The 18,437-nt window shown below is 45.1% G+C and overlaps 1 protein-coding gene across 2 annotated transcripts in view; it reads left to right on the top strand.

Moving 5' to 3' along the window:
* ift122 (intraflagellar transport 122 homolog (Chlamydomonas)) overlaps positions 1–18,437 on the top strand; it is a 171,980-nt gene that overhangs the window by 29,688 nt on the left and 123,855 nt on the right. For both annotated transcript variants that reach the window (XM_041191120.1, XM_041191121.1), the window contains exons 6-8: positions 12,817–12,883; positions 13,682–13,822; positions 15,083–15,158. In XM_041191120.1, the coding sequence (XP_041047054.1) occupies positions 12,817–12,883; positions 13,682–13,822; positions 15,083–15,158 (284 nt within the window). The remainder of the gene's footprint in view (positions 1–12,816; positions 12,884–13,681; positions 13,823–15,082; positions 15,159–18,437) is intronic.

Raw genomic sequence — 18,437 nt, forward strand, 5'->3', positions numbered from 1 at the left:
GACACCTACACACTGAGTCGCTTGCAGATCCCTGCAGTCTTCCAGGGTCAACAGAGGTTGCAGGGTTGGCTCCTTGGGGACAAGAGCTACCCACAGAGGCTGCCGCTGATGACACCCATGCGGCGGCCTCAGACTGCAGCAAAGCAACGCTGTAATGAGGCTCATGCTGCAGCTTGCAACTTGGTGGAGTGGATCATCAGAATGCTGAAGGTGCGGTTCCGGTTCCTGGACCGGTTTGGTGGAGCCCTGCAATACAGTCCACAGAGGGTGTCATGCATTGTCGTCGTCTGCTGTGCCCTTTACAACCTATCACTGCAACGGGATGAGGAGCTAGCTGAGGAGGAGATGCAGGAGCTCCATGTCTCCTCTGATGAGGAGGACACTGATGGGGATGAGGGTCAGGGAGCCCGCGGTGGTGACAATGACGGGGATGAGGCTCTTGCACTGGCTAGGTGAGGCAGGGGCACTTAGGAGGCCCTCATAGCTGTCAGATTTGTGGAGGATGATGACGGCATGCAGTAAGGTGTCCCCGTAGATCCTCACAGCGCTGTTGTGAACGTTTGATGCCAGTCTGGTTTATCGCAGCACGAATACCCTCTGAGAGAATGCATCTGTCGTGGAGATGCAGTGGAGGCCGAATAGTCACTCGATTGCAGGAGAATGATGACAACATGCAGTGAGGACACTCCATGGATGTCCACACAGCCCCTGAGAATGTCTGACTCCTGTCGGGCCAAGGGCAGCTTGCTTGCGCTCCATCATCAGGGCCATCTCGGAGATGCAGCCATGAAACTTTAGATGCATCTGATGTTGTGTCCGCCTTCAGCACCTCAGCCCTTCAGGGGCTGGTGCACAGCATCACTGGTCACAGATGCTTGTGTGATGGGGGCCAGCCCCACCTTTAAAGGTGCTGAGAGCACACAGAGTATGAGAGAATTCTGTGGCACCTGTCCACTACGTTCTGGCAGCAAAGACCAGCACTGCTGAGGTGCAGGCATCACTAATGTATCCATGGAGTGTGAGGCTGGACCATCACTGTGGTCTAAAGGCTGCACAGAGCACTGGGAAGAGGCTTTGGACTGAGACACCTGCCTTTTATCTTGTGCAGAAAGGTTTCACATCTGAGTGACACAAACACTGCTCATCAGAACAAGGAGCCATAGGCAGGGAGACATTCTTGGGAGTTTATTGACAACAGTGAACGTTATGTACAAGTGGTTAACATCCATGGCCCAGGCTGTGCAACTAATTCTCCTTAACTGTCCTAACCCTGCTGCTATGTTTTGGTGCTCCTTGAAGATCCACAGGGGAGGTGGAGGCAGCCTGCTGACTGCAACGCTCCGTCTGTGATAACCCTGGCGGGCGCCCTCTGGAGGGCTGAGACTTGGAGGGCCCCGGCCTGCTTTTGGGGTCCTGCTGTGTGGCAGTGGCACCCTCCTCAGCCTGTGAAGTTAGATCAGCAGAGGTCACAGGAAGAGGGGAGTCAGGTAGGCCAGTCACTCCCAGAGTCACCTGGGTGGATGGCCCCAGAGCGTGCACCTGCTGATCTTCTCACCCCCCCCACCCCCACCCAACCATGAGTGCCCAAGGGCCCCTGGCTGACTCTGTGAGCAGAAGGGGTAGCTGGAATGAGATCAAGCTGCCCAGCTCCCTTCTTGCGTACACACTGTTGGAGGCCAACTATGGTATCAGCGATGGAGTTTAGCCCATGCAGCAGTGCAGGAGTGACATCCTGGACCAAGGTCTCCATGGCAGCCGCCATCCTACCTTGACCTTGTTGACCTTGTGTTGACCTTGGTGCATTGCAATGCCGGCGCTATCACCTCAGCCTGAAGATGGATCAACTCCTCCATCGTGCCTTGCAATCTGAGGAGTGCAGCGGACATCTCTTCCTGTTGTTCCCTAGCTTGCCTTTGCAGCTCCAGCAACTGTGACATGACCGAGTCCAGAGGCTCCTCATCTGACTCGCACTCAGCAACATTTTGGCCACCAACAGTCCTCCAAGTGCAAGGGACCTGGGAAGTCCTTGCCGCCGCCTGCTGTGGATCAGTGTGATGTACTCACCAGATTGTAATCCCGAGGCTACTCTAAAGCTAGGTGGAGGGTGTGGGTGAGCATTCTGACGGGACTTCAGGGAGAGGGCCTTAGATTCCTCTTTAGAGGTTTCTTTGTAGCTTGCTTGGAGGCTCTGGGTCGTGGACTCCATCGACTGCTTCCCAGATGTACTTGCGCAAGCAAGGGGAGATGATTAGTGCATGGCAGTGGCCTGTGAAACAGGACACATCACTCGCAGCATGGTTGTCTGATGGATGTTGCACTGCTGGATTCCCACTTGGCAGAGCAGCACCGACCTCACTGTCAGCACAGGACCGGTCCCGGCCATCGCTGGCCAGCTGGGTTGCTCTGTTTTTGAATTTTGTCAGAACTTTGAATTCCCTCCACCTATTCCCTCATGTTGTGAGCCAGTTTGTCCTGCATGGATTGAGATGAGAGAGTGTATCAGGATGCCTGCTGGGTCGGATGATAGGTATGCCTGGCCTATATGGGTGGTGAGTTGTCCCATAGATGGGATGAGGACAATGACGGTGTGTATGAGAGATGGTGATGTCCCTTGCACTGGCAGAGAGTGAGGGCCCTGTGGACGTGTGATGGGTTTGTGAGTGTGTGAGTTGGGAGTGATGAAAAGAGTGACTTATCCTGGCGAACGGAGGAGATCATTCATCCTTTGTGGCACTGGGTGGTTGTCCTCCTCTGCAGGGCGTTTCCGCTGACCGCCACTGCCACTGCCTCCCAAGCCAGCTTGGTGACCTTGATATCTGTCATGCAGCCAGAGTGGGGGTAGAGCACATCCCAATGGGCTTCCATGGCATTCAGCAGTCACTCAAGGGATCCATCGTTGAAGCAGGGGGCTGCAGTCTTTTTGCCTTTGCTGGCCATGTCTCCCAGGCAGTGGGTGGTGAACTGGTGGTGGTGAGCTGGTGGTGATGAGCGCTTTGCTGGCGGCTGCCTTTTAATGATGGCAGCTGGCGTGATGCAAATGCGGGGCAATGGCAAGCAGGTGAATGAGAGCCCGCCCACCATGGAAAAGGTGTGTTTTACAGGTGTGCATATATAATGAGGCGGGCTTAGGAAGATACAGTGTGAAAACCTGCCATTTTCATCGGCAAGTTGGACTCCATCTTACCTGACCACTACCTTGTAATTCTAGGAAAATTCCACCCTTGGTGTTCCGGAAGTACATTTGTAAGTGAATTAGGGGATAGTTTTTTTCCAGGGGCAGGTACAGAAAGATGTAGGGTTGGGGCATGGAAGGATGTGGGTGGAAAGTAATGCAAAGAAGAGATTAGGGATGGCCTTATCTGTGATTTGATATGATGCGAGGAGCAAGACCTCATGAGATGGAAATGTCAAAGGGATGGTTATGAAAATGTGTTGGGGAGTTTGCATGCAGGGAGGATAAAAAAGTGAACTCAGAGGAGAGAGAGCATAATGAGTCGTGATGAGTGTTGAAATTACTGAGGATGAGAGGTCGACTGCTGCAAAGGCTGAGGGAGGAAAGCATTGAAGCTATCACAGTGAGAAAACTTGGACAGGTGATATAGAGAATGAGAATTTTGAATGAGAGGTGAGGGAGGTGGAACTAGAGAAAGTACCAATGGAGTAGGGGTTAAGGCCAAGATGTGATTTGGTGAAATGTGCCACACCATCACCATGACAGTTTTGGGCCAGAGGTGGAAGTTTTTGCCAGGTGGGAAAGTTTCATTAAGAGGAAAGGTGTCTTTACCCCTCGGCCACATTTCCTTTAAGGCCATGATGTGATGCAACCATCCACAATAAGTTCATAGATGGCAAGGGCCTTGTTCACAATTTAATGGGCATTTTGGAGAGAGATGTGATATGAGACACTGGCAGAGTCCATAAGATCAGCAGTGAGAGGGATGGGTTGGATGGAAGGAGATTGACCAGATCAGCCCCCATTAGATGTGTGGGAAGGTTAGCCAGAGAGCGGGATGGAGCAATTAACGTTGCTGCTTCTAATGAGCCAGCATCGAGTGCCTTGAGCCCTTTGGAGGATGCTAAGAGAGGCACAGAGGGAAGCTGTAGGCCTTCTCAGAGGGACTCAAGCCTGGTACAGCAGCAAGGGAGCAGGATAGTCAAGGAGTACTGAAGAGTTAGGTAGGGAATTGGAAAGGAAGAGTATCTAAGAGGGGAAACATAAAAAAAGACATGAGGTAGAAGAGAAAAGCCTAGGAAGGATAAAGACAAAATAAATTTAAAAAAAAAAGAAAAAGCTGGAAAAAGAAGCTGATGGGTTTGGGTTTGTGGCAACAGCCACAATGCACACATAAATGGGCTCAGGGGAAGGTCAAGTTACAAAGGCCTAGCTACATAAAAATTAGGATATATTAAACCTGGCATCATCCTGAAGAATCCATACAGAATTCTGTATATGGATTTAATATCCTTTGTATAATGGGGCACTCACAACTACACACAGTACTCTAATTGTGGCTTAACCAATGATATGCAAAAATTTGTAATTAATTCTTTACCTTTGTACTCCAAGCTGCTATTTGTTTTTATTCTGGTACCTAGACATCAAATTGTTTGCTGACTGCAACCATGTCTATGTAGTTTAGTTACCAGGTGTCCACTTGCATGGTTTGGCTGCCACTCTGTGTCCATCACTTCTGTTTTCCCCTCTCACTCCCTTTTTCGTCCTTCATGTTTACCCCACACTCCATCGTACCTCTTTCATTTCTCCCTCATGTGCCCCTGTACTTCAGTACTCATTGTTTTTCCTACTGTCTGGCTGCGCTTCCAGACTTGATTCCCTCTTAAATTACCCTAAAACCTCTCTGTGCCTCTTTCAGCATTCCCTGAAGTTCTACCAAGGCACTTGTCGTCACCTCCTCTCATGCAGCGACCCCAGTTACCCCTTTCTATTCTCTCCCTGCTCTTCCTGTCCAGTGCCCTTGCCAAAGTCTAATCGTCAGTCTCTCCCTGGCAACAGCATTGAGATGAAACCAGTCTGTTTGGCCCATTGGTGTTATATTTGATCCCGAGATGACATCCCTACCACGTATCCATGCTATCATTAAGACCATCTATTTCCATTTCCATAACATTGCTCGACTCCACCCTTGCCTTAGCTTATCTACTGCTGAAGTGCTTGTCTATGTCCTTGTTACCTCTAGACTTGCCTGATCTTATGCACTTCCGACCAGCCTTCCACATTCTACCCTCTGCGAATTTGTGGTCATTCAAAATTTTGCTGCCTGTGTCCTAACCTGCACCAAGTCCCATTCACCCATTATCCCTATGATCACTGACCTACATTGGCTCCCAGTTAAGCAATGCCTTGATTTTAAAATTCTCATCATTGTTTTTAAATCTCTCCGTGGTCTTGACCTCTTCCCCCATCTCTACAATCTACTCCAGCCTTACGGCTCCCTGACATTTATGTGCTCTCCCAATTCTGGCACCTTGAGTATTCCTGATTTCAGTTGCTCCTATGCCAACAGCTGCCAAGGCCCTAAGCTATGCAGTTCCATCCCTAAATCTCTTTGCCTTTCTACTTATCTTTCTCCCATTAGGGTTCTTCTTAAAGCCTAGCTCTTTGACAAGCTTTTGGTCATCTGTCACATTGCCTTATGTGGCTCTGTGACAAATTTTAATTTTAGCTTATAATGTTCCATTCATGTGCTAAGTGCGCCTATTAAATACAGATTGCTATTATCATAATGCACCTGCACTTATACTTTCAGAAAATTATGTATTGAAAACCCTAGGTGACTTGGATCATACCATAGAATTACAGAATTGCATCTTTTCAGGAGAAAAGAGACCCCCTGTTCATCCTTTGGTGCTTATTTTGCTCGTTTATCTTCAAAACTTGTGTCATTAGTAATTGTAAGGTTTTATAAGTTGTAGAAAGGTTTGCTAGTTGTAGTAAAGGTTATTGGGAGCAGCAGTGTTTATTAATTATAAATTAATTGAAAATAAATTACTTAACACATAATAAAGATGGTAGGGCAGGTGATGTGTTACCACAGAAGAATGTGGAAATACCTGGACGCCGAAGTGATCTAGGGCAAACACATCTGCAGTAAGTGTCTGTGCATTGAGGAGCCTTGGCTCAGAGTCATTGAGCTGGAGGCTGAGATGCAGACACAGCGATGCATCAGGGAAGGGGAACGTTACCTGGACACTTTGTACCAGGAGGCAGTCGCACCCTTTAGAAAAGGGCATTCTGATTTGGTCAGGGAGAAGAGAGTGTGACTGCGATTGAGGCATGTATGGAGTCCCAGAAGGTAGAAGTGGAGGAGCCTCAGCTTTTGCAATTATTTACAGATTCAAGATTCTTGCAGCCTTTGTGGTAGTTGAGGACAATATAGTCGGTGGGATAGATACAGTCCTCTGCAGCTGAGAGCAACTGTGTTGCCTGCACAGTGTCAGAGTTCAGGATGTCTGCTGTGGGCTGGAGAGGAACTTGCAGTGGGAGGGGGAGGATCCAGTGGTCGTGGTCCACGTAGGTACCAATGACATAGGTAGAATGAGGAAAGAGATTCTGCTGAGGGAGTATGAGCAGCTATGGGCTAAATTAAAAAACAAATTCTCAAAGGCAATAATCTCTGGATCACGACCTGAGCCACAAGGAAATTGGCGTAGGGTAAATCAGATTAGAAAGTTAGATGCGTGGCTCAAAGATTGGTGTGGCAGAAATTGGTTTTGATTTATGGGGCACTGGCACTAGTACCAGTGAAATTGAGAGCTGGATGTTGGGACGACCTTCATCTGAACCGTGCTGGGATGAGTATTCTGTTGTAAAATTAGGGTGGTAGAGAGGCCTTTAAATAAAATAGTGGGGGCAGGGGATCAAATTTTGGAAGATGTGATAAAGTAAATGGAGAAGACATGGTAAGAGAGCAAGTTAGAAATAAGGGAAATGATGATCAGAACATGGTAGGAAGGGACAGAGTGTACATACCTAAGAGTGCACCAGCAGATAAGGCTAGAGGTTACAAAAATAAACTAAAGGTTCTGTACCTGAATGCATGTAGCATTCATAACAAAACAGATGAATTGACAGCACAAATAGAAATAAATATGTATGATCTGATAGCCATTACAGAGACTGATTGTAAGATAGCAAAGACTGGAACCTGAATATTCAAGGGTACATGACACTTAGGAAGGACAGGAAGTTAGAGATAGGTAGAGGGGTAGCTCTGTTAATCAAGGATGACATTTGTACAATGGAGAGAGGATGACCTTAGTGGAGGTCAAGATGTAGAATCAGTTTGGGTGGAGATGATAAATAGTAAAGTTAAGAAGTCACTTGTGGGAGTGGTTTTTTGGCCATCGAACAATAACCACACTGTCGGGCGGGATACACAATAAGAAATAATGAGGGCTTGTGAGAAAGGTACGGCAATAATCATGCGTGATTTTAATCAATATTTAATTGGACAATTCAGATTGCCCGGCTGATAAGTTAATAGAGTGTTTTCGGGACAGTTTCTTAGAGCAGCACATTTTAGCACTAACCAGAGAGCAGGCTATATTAGATCTGGTAATGTGCAATGAGACAGGATTAATTAATGATCTCATAGTGAAGGTAGCAGTGATCATAATATGATTGAATTTTACATTTAGTTTGAGGGAAACAGAGGAGTGGATCTAAGACTAGTATTTTAAATTTAAATAAGAGCAATTATGAGGGCATGAAGACAGAGCTGGTTAAAGTGAACAGGGAAATTAGGTTAAGGGATAGGTCAGAAGAGATGCAGTGGCAGACATTTCAGTAGATATTTGAGAATACGCAGAAAAAATACATTCCAGTGAGAAAGAAAGAATCTAAGGGAAGGACAGGAAATCCTTGACTAATTAAAGAAGTCAAAAGAAAGTATCAACACCTGCCCCTTTACTTCCCCTCTCCTAACCGTCCAAGGGCCCAAACACTCCTTTCAAGTGAAGCAGCATTTCACTTGCACTGTCCTCAATTTAGCCTACTGCATTCTTTGGTCCCAATGTGGTTTCCTCTACATTGGAGAGACCAAATGCAGACTGGGTGACCGCTTTGCAGAACACCTTCGGTCTGTCCGCAAGCATGACCCAGACTTCCCTGTCGCTTGCCATTTCAACACTCCACCCTGCTCTCATGCCCACATGTCCATCTTTGGCCTGCTGCATTGTTCCAGTGAAGCTTAACGCAAGCTGGAGGAACAGCACCTCATCTTCCGACTAGGCACTTTATAGCCTTCCAGACTGAATATTGAGTTCATCAATTTTAGATCATGAACTCTCTCCTCCATCCCCACCTCCTTTCCGATCCCCCTTTTTTCCCCCAATAATTTATATAGATTTTGCTTTTCCCACCTATTTCCATTATTTTTAAATGTATTTCCATCCATTGTTTTATCTCTACCTTTTAGCCCATTTCGACCCCTTCCCTTCACCCCACCCCACCCCCACTAGGGCTATCTGTACCTTCAACAGAACTAGGTGAATCCAAGGAGAGGGGTGAAATATGAGCTGGTTTAAGGTGGCGGGGGAGGGGGAGTGGGGGGTGGGGGTGGGTGGGTGAGTGTGGGGGGGGAGAGAAGTGGAGGGGGATGGTGTGGTTCTAGGGACAAGCAAGCAGTGATAGGAGCAGATCATCAAAAGATGTCACAGACAAAAGAACACAGGTGTTGAAGCTGGTGATATTATCTAAACGAATGTGCTAATTAAGAATGGATGGTAGGGCGCTCAAGGTATAGCTGTAGTGGGGGTGGGGGGAGCATAAAAGATTTAAAAATATTTAAAAATAATGGAAATAGGTGGGAAAAGAAAAATCTATATAAATTATTGGAAAAAACAAAAGGAAGGGGGAAGAAACAGAAAGCGGGTGGGGATGGAGGAGGGATTTCAAGACCTAAAGTTGTTGAATTCAATATTCAGTCCGGAAGGCTGTTAAGTGCCTAGTCGGAAGATGAGGTGCTGTTCCTCCAGCTTGCATTGGGCTTCACTGGAACAATGCAGCAAGCCAAGGACAGACATGTGGGCGAGAGAGCAGGGTGGAGTGTTAAAATGGCAAGCGACAGGGAGGTTTGGGTCATTCATGTGGACAGACCGCAGGTGTTCTGCAAAGCGGTTGCCCAGTTTACGTTTGGCTCTCCAATGTAGAGGAGACCGCATTGGGAGCAACGAATACAGTAGACTAAGTTGGGGGAAATGCAAGTGAAATGCTGCTTCACTTGAAAGGAGTGTTTGGGCCCTTGGACGGTGAGGAGAGAGGAAGTGAAGGGGCAGGTGTTACATCTTTTGCGTGGGCATGGGGAGGTGCCATAGGTGGGGGTTGAGGAGTAGGGGATGATGGAGGAGTGGACCAGGGTGTCCCGGAGGGAACGATCCCTATGGAATGCTGACACGGGGGGGTGAAGGGAAGATGTGTTTGGTGGTGGCATCATGCTGGAGTTGGCAGAAATGGAGGAGGATGATCCTTTGAATGCGGATGCTGGTGGGGTGATAAGTGAGGACAAGGGGGATCCTATCATGTTTCTGGGAGGGAGGAGAAGGCGTGAGGGCAGATGCGCGGGAGATGGGCCGGACACGACCGTGGGTGGAAAACCTCGGTTAAGGAAGAAGGAGGACATGTCAGAGGAACTGTTTTTGAAGGTAGCATCATCGGAACAGATGCGACGGAGACGAAGGAACTGAGAGAATGGGATGGAGTCCTTACAGGAAGCGGGGTGTGAGGAGCTTTAGTCGAGGTAGCTGTGGGAGTTGGTAGGCTTGTAATGGACATGGGTGGACAGTCTATCACCAGAGATTGTGACAGAGAGGTCAAGGAAGGGAAGGGAAGTGTCAGAGATGGACCACGTGAAAATGATGGAGGGGTGGAGATTGGAAGCAAAATTAATAAATTTTTCCAAGTCCCGACAAGAGCATGAAGCAGCACCGAAGTAATCATCGATGTACCGGAGAAAGAGTTGTGGAAGGGGGCCGGAGTAGGACTGGAACAAGGAATGTTCCACGTACCCCATAAAGAGACAGGCATAGCTGGGGCCCATGCGAGTACCCATAGCCACACCTTTTATTTGGAGGAAGTGAGAGGAGTTGAAGGAGAAATTGTTCAGTGTGAGAACAAGTTCAGCCAGACGGAGGAGAGTAGTGATGGATGGGGATTGTTCGGGCCTCTGTTTGAGGAAGAAGCTGAGGGCCCTCAGACCATCCTGGTGGGGGATGGAGGTGTAGAGGGATTGGACGTCCATGGTGAAGAGGAAGCGGTTGGGGCCAGGGAACTGGAAATTGTTGATGTGACGTAAGGTGTCAGAGGAATCACGGATGTAGGTGGGGAGGGACTAAAGGGGAGAGAGAATGAGTGAGTTCTGTGGGGCAGGAGCAAGCTGAGACGATCGGTCTACCGGGACAGTTCTGTTTGTGGATTTTGGGTAGGAGGTAGAAGCGGGCCGTCCGAGGTTGGGCGACTGTCAGGTTGGAAGCTGTGGGAGGAAGATCCCCAGAGGAGATGAGGTCAGTGACAGTCCTGGAAACAATGTCTTGAAGTTCAGTGGTGGGGTCATGGTCCAGGGAGAGGTAGGAGGAAGTGTCTGCGAGTTGATGCTCAGCCTCCACGAGGTAGAGGTCAATGCGCCAGACAACAACAGCACCACCCTTGTCTCGCAGGTGGCGATCGGGTCTGCGCCTGCTCCCAACCGGCCTGCCTGACATGGGGAAATTCTGCCCCTAGATTCTGGAAAGGTTTCATCAGATTAGAAACAAGTGAATGTGACTCCTCTATTCAAGAAAGGAGGGAGGCAGAAAAGTACAGTTAGCTTAACAACTGTCATAGGGAAATTGCAGGAATCTATTATTAAGGAAGTTATAGTGCCTCTCTTAGAAAACCTCAGTGCAATCAGGCAGAATCTACATGGCTTTGTGAAAGGGAAATCATGTTTGACAAACTTATTGGAGTTCTTTGAGGAAGTAATAAACAACGTGGATAAAGGGGAATCTGTGGATATACCGTACTTAGATTTCCAGAAGACATTTGACAAGATGCCACTACTCAAGGTTAGTACTCAAAATGAGAGCTCATGGTGTAGGGGGAAACATATTAGCATGAATAGAGGATTGGTTAGCTAACAGGAAGCAGTGAGCAGGCATAAATGGTTCATTTTTGGGTTGGCAGGATGTGATGAATGAAGTGCCACAGTTTTCTGTGCTGGGGCCTCAACTATTTACTATTTAGATCAATGACTTGGATGAAAGGACTGAATATATGGTTGCTAAATTTGCTGATGACACAAAGATAGGTTGGAAAATAAGTTATGAAGAGGCCATAAGTCTGCAAAGGGACATAGGTAGGTTAGGTGAGTGGGCAAAAATTTGTCAGATGGCGTAGAATGTGGAAGCAAATGAACTTGTCGATTTTGGCAGGAAGAATAGAAAAACAGCTTATATAAATGGAGAAAGATTTTAGAACACAGGTACAGAGGGATTTGGGTGTCTTGGAATAGTAATCACGAGAATTTAGTATGAAGGTACAGCAAGTAATTAGGAAAGCAAATGGAATGTTGTCATTTATTGCAAGGGGAATGGAATATAAAAGTAGGGATGTTTTCCTACACTTGTACAGGGCGTTGGTGAGACCATATCTGGACTACTGTGTACAGCTCTAGTCTCCTTATCTAAGAAAGGATATAAATGTGTTAGAAGCAGTTCAGAGAAGGTTCGCTAGACTGATACCTGGGATTGGGGTGGTGGTGGGGTGATACCCTATGAGTAAAGTTTGGACCTGTATCCATTGAAGTTTAGAATATTGAAAGGTAATCTTATTGAAACATAAAAGATCCTGAGGGGCCTTGACAAAGTGACTGCTGAAAGGATGTTTCAGCTTGTGGGAGAGACCAGAACTAGGGGACACAGTTTAAAAATAAAGGTTTTCCATTTAAGACAGAAACGAGAAGATTTTTTTCTCTGAGAGAGTTGCGAATCTTTGGAACTCTCTTCCCGGAGACTGGTGGAGGCAGGGTATGAATATTTTTAAGGTAGAGTTAGATAGATTCCTGACTAACAAGGGATTCAAAGGGTATTGGGATAGGCGGAATGTAGAGTTGAGGCCACAGTCAGTCAGCCATGATCTTATTGAATGGCAGAGCAGGCTTGAGGGGCTGAATGGCCTACTCCTGCTCCTAATTTGTATGTCGTAACACTTGTAGCCAGAGCACCAGTTTCCCTTTTCCAGGCAAACCTCGGACCTTTCTGAAACAGGCTTTCAAGAAGGCTTTAAAACTTTAAGCCTTGTGGCTTGGTAAAAAGACTAGATTTTATAGCCTGATTTTAGCAGTGATGTTCTATCTGACGTTACTCCTACATTCTGCAGTCTGCTGCAAAAGCAAGCAAGGCTTATAATAAAAGGCTTTCAAAAATCAAGAAGGTTGGGTCTTGTGATGACTGGCTATTGATACACGATAGAAAACAGTTGGTAGTCTATTCATGTTAACGAAGTACCTTTCACCTCCAATCATGTGTCTTCCCATTTAGTATATATTCCCATTCCTGGTTTTTCCTTCCAAAATTATTACCTCGTGCTTCTCAGTATTAAGTTGCATTTGGCACTTGTCTATCCATTGCACTAATCTGTCCATGTGCTCCTGAAATCTGTTATAGCCATCCTTGCTGTTTGCTAGACCCCTACTTTTGAAATAAATACTGCAAGTAGCTTAGAAAGAAACAGAATGATTGACCGAATTAATGGATTTAAAGATTCACACGTTTATTATTTAACTTAGTTTTGCCTTTATGTTTAAAATTAATTAAATGCAGGTTTGTGGTCTCCAGAGCAGAAATCTGTCTCCAAGCACAAAGTCAACAGCAAAATCACCTGCTGCAGGTAACCCAGTCCTTGCTACTTGTACCATTGCTCATGTGGGTTTTAAACATTTTCCCAAAGCTGAAGGTTACAAACTGTTTGATCTTCATGCTTGTAGTTGCAAATTTCCAATCTGTTGCTCTGTGTATCTGTTTTGTTACAATTCCATGTTAACCACCACAGAACTGCAATGCATGTTACTTATTCTCAACAATTTTCTTCATTCCTGGCTGAAGGATTAGTCTATGTAGCTGTAAAAGGAACCACAAATTTATCAGGCTACAAAATGACCCTCACAGTGACCAGCACATGCAAATGATGGAGTTGGGATGGGACGATGCCATTCATCCTACCTTCTGGCCAGAACCTTTTGATCAAAGTACTGGGATAAAGGGACACTGGGATTAGTCATGAAAACTTTTGGCTATATCTTGGGAATTACTGCAAGTGTTATAAAAGTATTTTCACTGTTATACTTAGGAAGCCATCCCCTACATTCAGTTTTGCACTACAATTGGAAAATATCACATTTCAAAAAATTACTGCACTTCATTCCCACTTAATATGATCTATGTGCTAGATGAAGAGGAGTAGTCGATGGCTGTACTGGGAGCCAAATTATTCATGTGAGTAAAGGAGAGCCAGATCATCCCAGCATCACGCATCCAGCAGAATGTATAGCATATCTCAACAGGGGATTAATGCCTTTAGGAGGAGAGGAGGTAAAGTTCAATAACAGTGTCTTGAAATGCAGTCACTGTAATTTTGCCCCCTTAAAATTGTTTCCTAAACCTGTTCTTCTTTGCTCTACTTTACTAGTTGGACAAATGATGGTCAGTACTTGGCCATCAGCCTGTTCAGCGGTATTGTCAGTATCCGAAGTAAGAGTGGAGAAGAGAAAGTGAGAATTGAGCGACCTGGTGCTGTGCCAATCTGGTCAATTTGCTGGAATCCATCTAAGTAAGTAAGGAAATGTATCTCAGTGAGCTGGACCAAACCTTTTTGGAGTTTTTAGGATGCTTACCATTCAAAGTGAAATAAAATAGATCAAAATGTTAACTGCAGACACTGTTTATTAGTTGCAGTGGTATCTGTGTTAGATTTATATTGATATGAATTACAGATATCAAAAAGTAAAATCCTTTGTTGTGGACTGGATGGGGTTGCCAAAAATGCCTTTTTGTCAATGGAATCTTAGTTTAAGTCCAGTCCAGCCTAATGAAATGAAAGTCATCTTTCTCTCCTGGTTATTACAGCATATGAAATTGGGTTTGGACAGTCTCAACCTAGTTCTCAATTTGTATGGTTCTTCAGCCAGCATAAAATCCATAACTGGAAGCTAATAAGCATTGAATTGGCAATTTTATTCAATAATTTACAATAAGGGCAGCTGGTGTTAAAAATGGAAAATTCCGATTTGTGCAGTGTTGATGCAGTTCTGAAGTTGCACATTGTTTATACAAAGCAAAGAGAACTTTGCTATCGTTTTGGTCTGTGATATACCTGAAGTATGAATGCTTGATAGGGGTGACAGATGGAAAAATATTTTTCATTCCCCAGCACTGCTACCTTTCATCTTTATTCAGTTCACAAAAAAATAAAATTATTACGTGATTCCTTTTTTCATAGTATTTGAAGTTGCCATTATGCACCCTGACAGTGACACAGTGAGAGAGGTGGCACCTTGAATCTTATAGCTTTCCTTCTCTCTTAAGAATTACTACAAAGCAATTACAGTGAATATCTCCTCCATATAAGTCAAAGCATTGTTTCCAGTCAGTTATAGTCATTTCTCCTTTTCCCTCAGTTAAGAATACTTTAGATTTAAACATTCAAAAACTTCATTCCCATTTTGCCTGAAGTTCAGGTTTATTGTCCTTTATTATGAGCAAAAATAGATTTTTCTGTATCAATTAAAGTGGTCACAGAATTACTGGTTCCTGGCTTGCACTGTTATTGTTATGAATGATGCCATACTCTCTTCCTCCCTAACCGGGCATGGGTGTGCCCACACCATAGGGTACAGCAGTTCAAGAAGGCAGCTCACTTCCACCCTCTGAAGGACAATTAGGGATGGGCCATAAATGCTGGCTTTGTAGCGATGTCCACATCCCATTAATGAATTAAAAAAAGGCAGAAACGTAATGCATATTACATTCGGTAAATCATTGTGATATATAATCAATAATATCTTCTGAACCTTAATTTTGGATTGGACAGAGATGAACACACTGACATCCTAGCTGTGGCAGATTGGGGGCAGCGGCTTTCCTTCTACCAACTCAGTGGCAAACAGGTATGTTTGAGAATATTTCTGCACTTGTCTAAAGAAATGCTGCAGAGAAGTGTTACAAATTGTTCAGTTTTTAAATCTGTGTTTATCATACATTAAACATAGTGCATGTTAGGTGGAGTCCTGTCACGGTTTCTATGTCACGCTTTGGTGTCATAAATATAGATTAGAGCTGATTGCTTCAAATTTCATATTCATAAAGCAGTATCAAATCATAATTAACAAGATGGTGAACATGTGAATTAAACAAAAAAAAATGAGTAAGTAAACTTAAGGAGTCCAGTAAGGGTATAACTAATTAGACATTCTTCAATAAAATCTGACAAAATAAAGGAGAAGCTGAACTAATGAAGTCACTCCAAATGTACTTTCAGTAGTCAGTTTTCTTTATCTAGCAAGCTCAGCAATTATACCTGGAATTTGTAAGAGCACTGTGTTTGGTATGTCAACAAATAGAGACAGAATTTTCCGCCAAAGTAACAGCAAGACGAATGATGCCTGATGTTATTTATGTGTAAATGGTACAGCAACCTCTGGTGAAGAACAGTTTCAAGGCTAAATGTGAATATCTAAACAGCATGTCAAGCACTAGCCTCCTCCATTTTTTTACGCTTGTCATACTTGCCCATTCAACTTGCCACAGTCTTGCCAAAACAAACATAAGTGCCCCTTTAATTACATTTTAAGTCTTAATTACTCTCTTGCACCAAAGATTAACTATCACATACATGAAGCCTCATTACTTCAGGTCTGAATTTTCCGAGGAGGTTTTAACAATGTCAATTTTAATTTATTTTACTTAATTTCCCTTTCCCTCTCAATCCAATAGTTTACTTCCCCTCTTTTTTATTTCCCTTTCAGAACATGATTTGACATTAAAATCAAGAGTTTTAATTCATATGATTGGCTAAGGAGATAAGACCATTAGACATAGGAGCAGAAATTAGGCCATTCGGCCCATCGCGTCTGCTCCGCCATTCAATCATGGCTGTTAAGTTTCTCAACCCCGTTCTCCCGCCTTCTCCCTGTAACCTTTGATCCCCTTACCAATCAAGAACCTATCCATCTTGGTCTTAAATACACTCAATGACCTGGCCTCCACAGCCTTCTGTTGCAATGAATGCCATAGATTCACCACTCTCTGCCTAAAGAAGTTTCTCCTCATCTCTGTTCTAAAAGGTCTTCCCTTTACTCTGAGTCTGTGCCCTCGGGTCCTAGTCTCTCCTACTAATGGAAACGTATTCCCCACTTCCACTCTGTCCAGGCCTTTCAGTATTCTGTAAGTTTCAATCAGATTCCCCCTCATCCTTCTAAACTCCATCGAGTATAGACCCAGATTCCTCAGAGTTCCTCATATGTTATGCCTTTCATTCCTGGGATCATTCTCGTGAACCTCCTCTGGACCCTCTCTAGGGCCAGCACATCCTTCCTGAGATACAGGGCCCAAAATTGCTCACAATATTCTAAATGTGGTCTGACCAGAGCCTTTTAAAGCCTCAGCAGCACATCCTTGCTTTTATATTCTAGTCCTCTTGAAATAAATGCCAACATTGCATTTGCCTTCCTAACTACTGACTCAACCTGCAAGTTAGCCTTAAGAGAATCCTGGACTAGGACTCCCAAGTCCCTTTGCACTCCAGATTTCTGAATTCTCTCTCCTTTTAGAAAATAGCCTATGCCTCTATTCTTCCTACCAAAGTGCATGACCTCACACTTCCCCACATTGTATTCCATCTGCCACTTCTTTGCCCATTCTCCTAACCTGTCCAAATCCTTCTGCAGCCTCCCCGCCTCCTCAATACTACCTGTCCCTCCACCTATCTTTATATCATCTGCAAACTTAGCCAGGATGCCCTCAGTTCCTTCATCTAGATCATTAACGTATAAAGTGAAAAGTTGTGGTCCCAACACTGACCCCTGTGGAACTCCACTAGTCATCGGCTGCCATCCTGAGAAGGACCCACTTATCCCCATTCTCTGCCTCCTGCCCAGACAGCCAATCTTCTATCCATGCTAGTACCTTGCCTCTAACACCATGGGCTCTTATCTTACTGAGCAGCCTCCTGTGCGGCACCTTGTCAAAGGCCTTCTGGAAGTCCAAGTAGATAACATCCATTGGCTCTCCTTTGTCTAACCTACTCGTTACCTCCTCAAAGAATTCAAACAGATTTGTCAGGCATGACCTCCCCTTGATGAAACCATGTTGACTTTGCCCGATTTTACCATGCACTTGCAAGTATTCTGAAATCTCATCCTTAATAATGGACTCTAAAATCTTACCAACGACTGAGGTCAGGCTAATCGGCCTGTAATTTCCCGTCTTTTGCCTCACTCCCTTCTTAAACAGGGGGGTTACATTAGCGATTTTCCAGTCCCTCCCTGACTCCAGTGATTCCTGAAAGATCACCATTAACGCCTCCACTATCTCTTCAGCTATCTCCTTCAGAACTCTGGGGTGTAATCCATCTGGTCCAGGTGATTTATCCACCTTCAGACCTTTCAGTTTTCCTAGCACCTTCTCCTTGGTAATGGCCACCATACTCACCTCTGCCCCCCCAACTCTCTTGAACTTTGGGGATGTTACTTGTTTCTTCCACTGTGAAGACTGATGCAAAGTACCTATTCAGTTCCTCCGCCATTTCTTTGTTCCCCACTACTACTTCTCCAGCATCACTTTCCAGCGGCCCAATGTCCACTTTTGCCTCCCTCTTACCCTTTATATATCTAAAAAAACTCTTGCAATCTTCTTTTATATTACTGGCTAGTTTACCCTCATATTTAATCTTCTCCTTCCTTATTTCTTTTTTAGTTGTCCTCTGTTGGTCTTTGTAGGCTTCCCAATCCCCTGGTTTCCCACTGCTCTTCGCCGCATTGTATGCTTTCTCGTTAGCTTTTATGCTGTCCCTGACTTCCCTTGTCAGCCATGGTTGCCTTGTCCTCCCTTTAGTATGCTTCTTCTTCCTAGGGATGAATTTTTGCTGTGTCTCCCAAATTACTCCCAGAAACTCCTGCCATTGCTGTTCCACTGTCTTTCTTGCTAGGCTCATCTCCCAGTCAATTCTGGCCAGCTCCTCCCTCATGCCTTTGTAGTTGCCTTTATTCAACTGTAATACCGTTACATCTGATTCCAGCTTTTTCCTCTCAAATTGCAGGGTAAATTCTATCATATTATGGTCACTTCCTCCTAAGGGTTCCTTCACCTTAAGCTCTCTTATCAAATCTGCCTCATTACACATCACTAAATCTAGAATTGCCTGTTCCCTAGTGGGCTCCACCACAAGC

The sequence above is a fragment of the Carcharodon carcharias genome, chromosome 7 (assembly GCF_017639515.1).
Source record: "Carcharodon carcharias isolate sCarCar2 chromosome 7, sCarCar2.pri, whole genome shotgun sequence".
In the NCBI taxonomy this organism is placed as follows: domain Eukaryota; kingdom Metazoa; phylum Chordata; class Chondrichthyes; order Lamniformes; family Lamnidae; genus Carcharodon; species Carcharodon carcharias.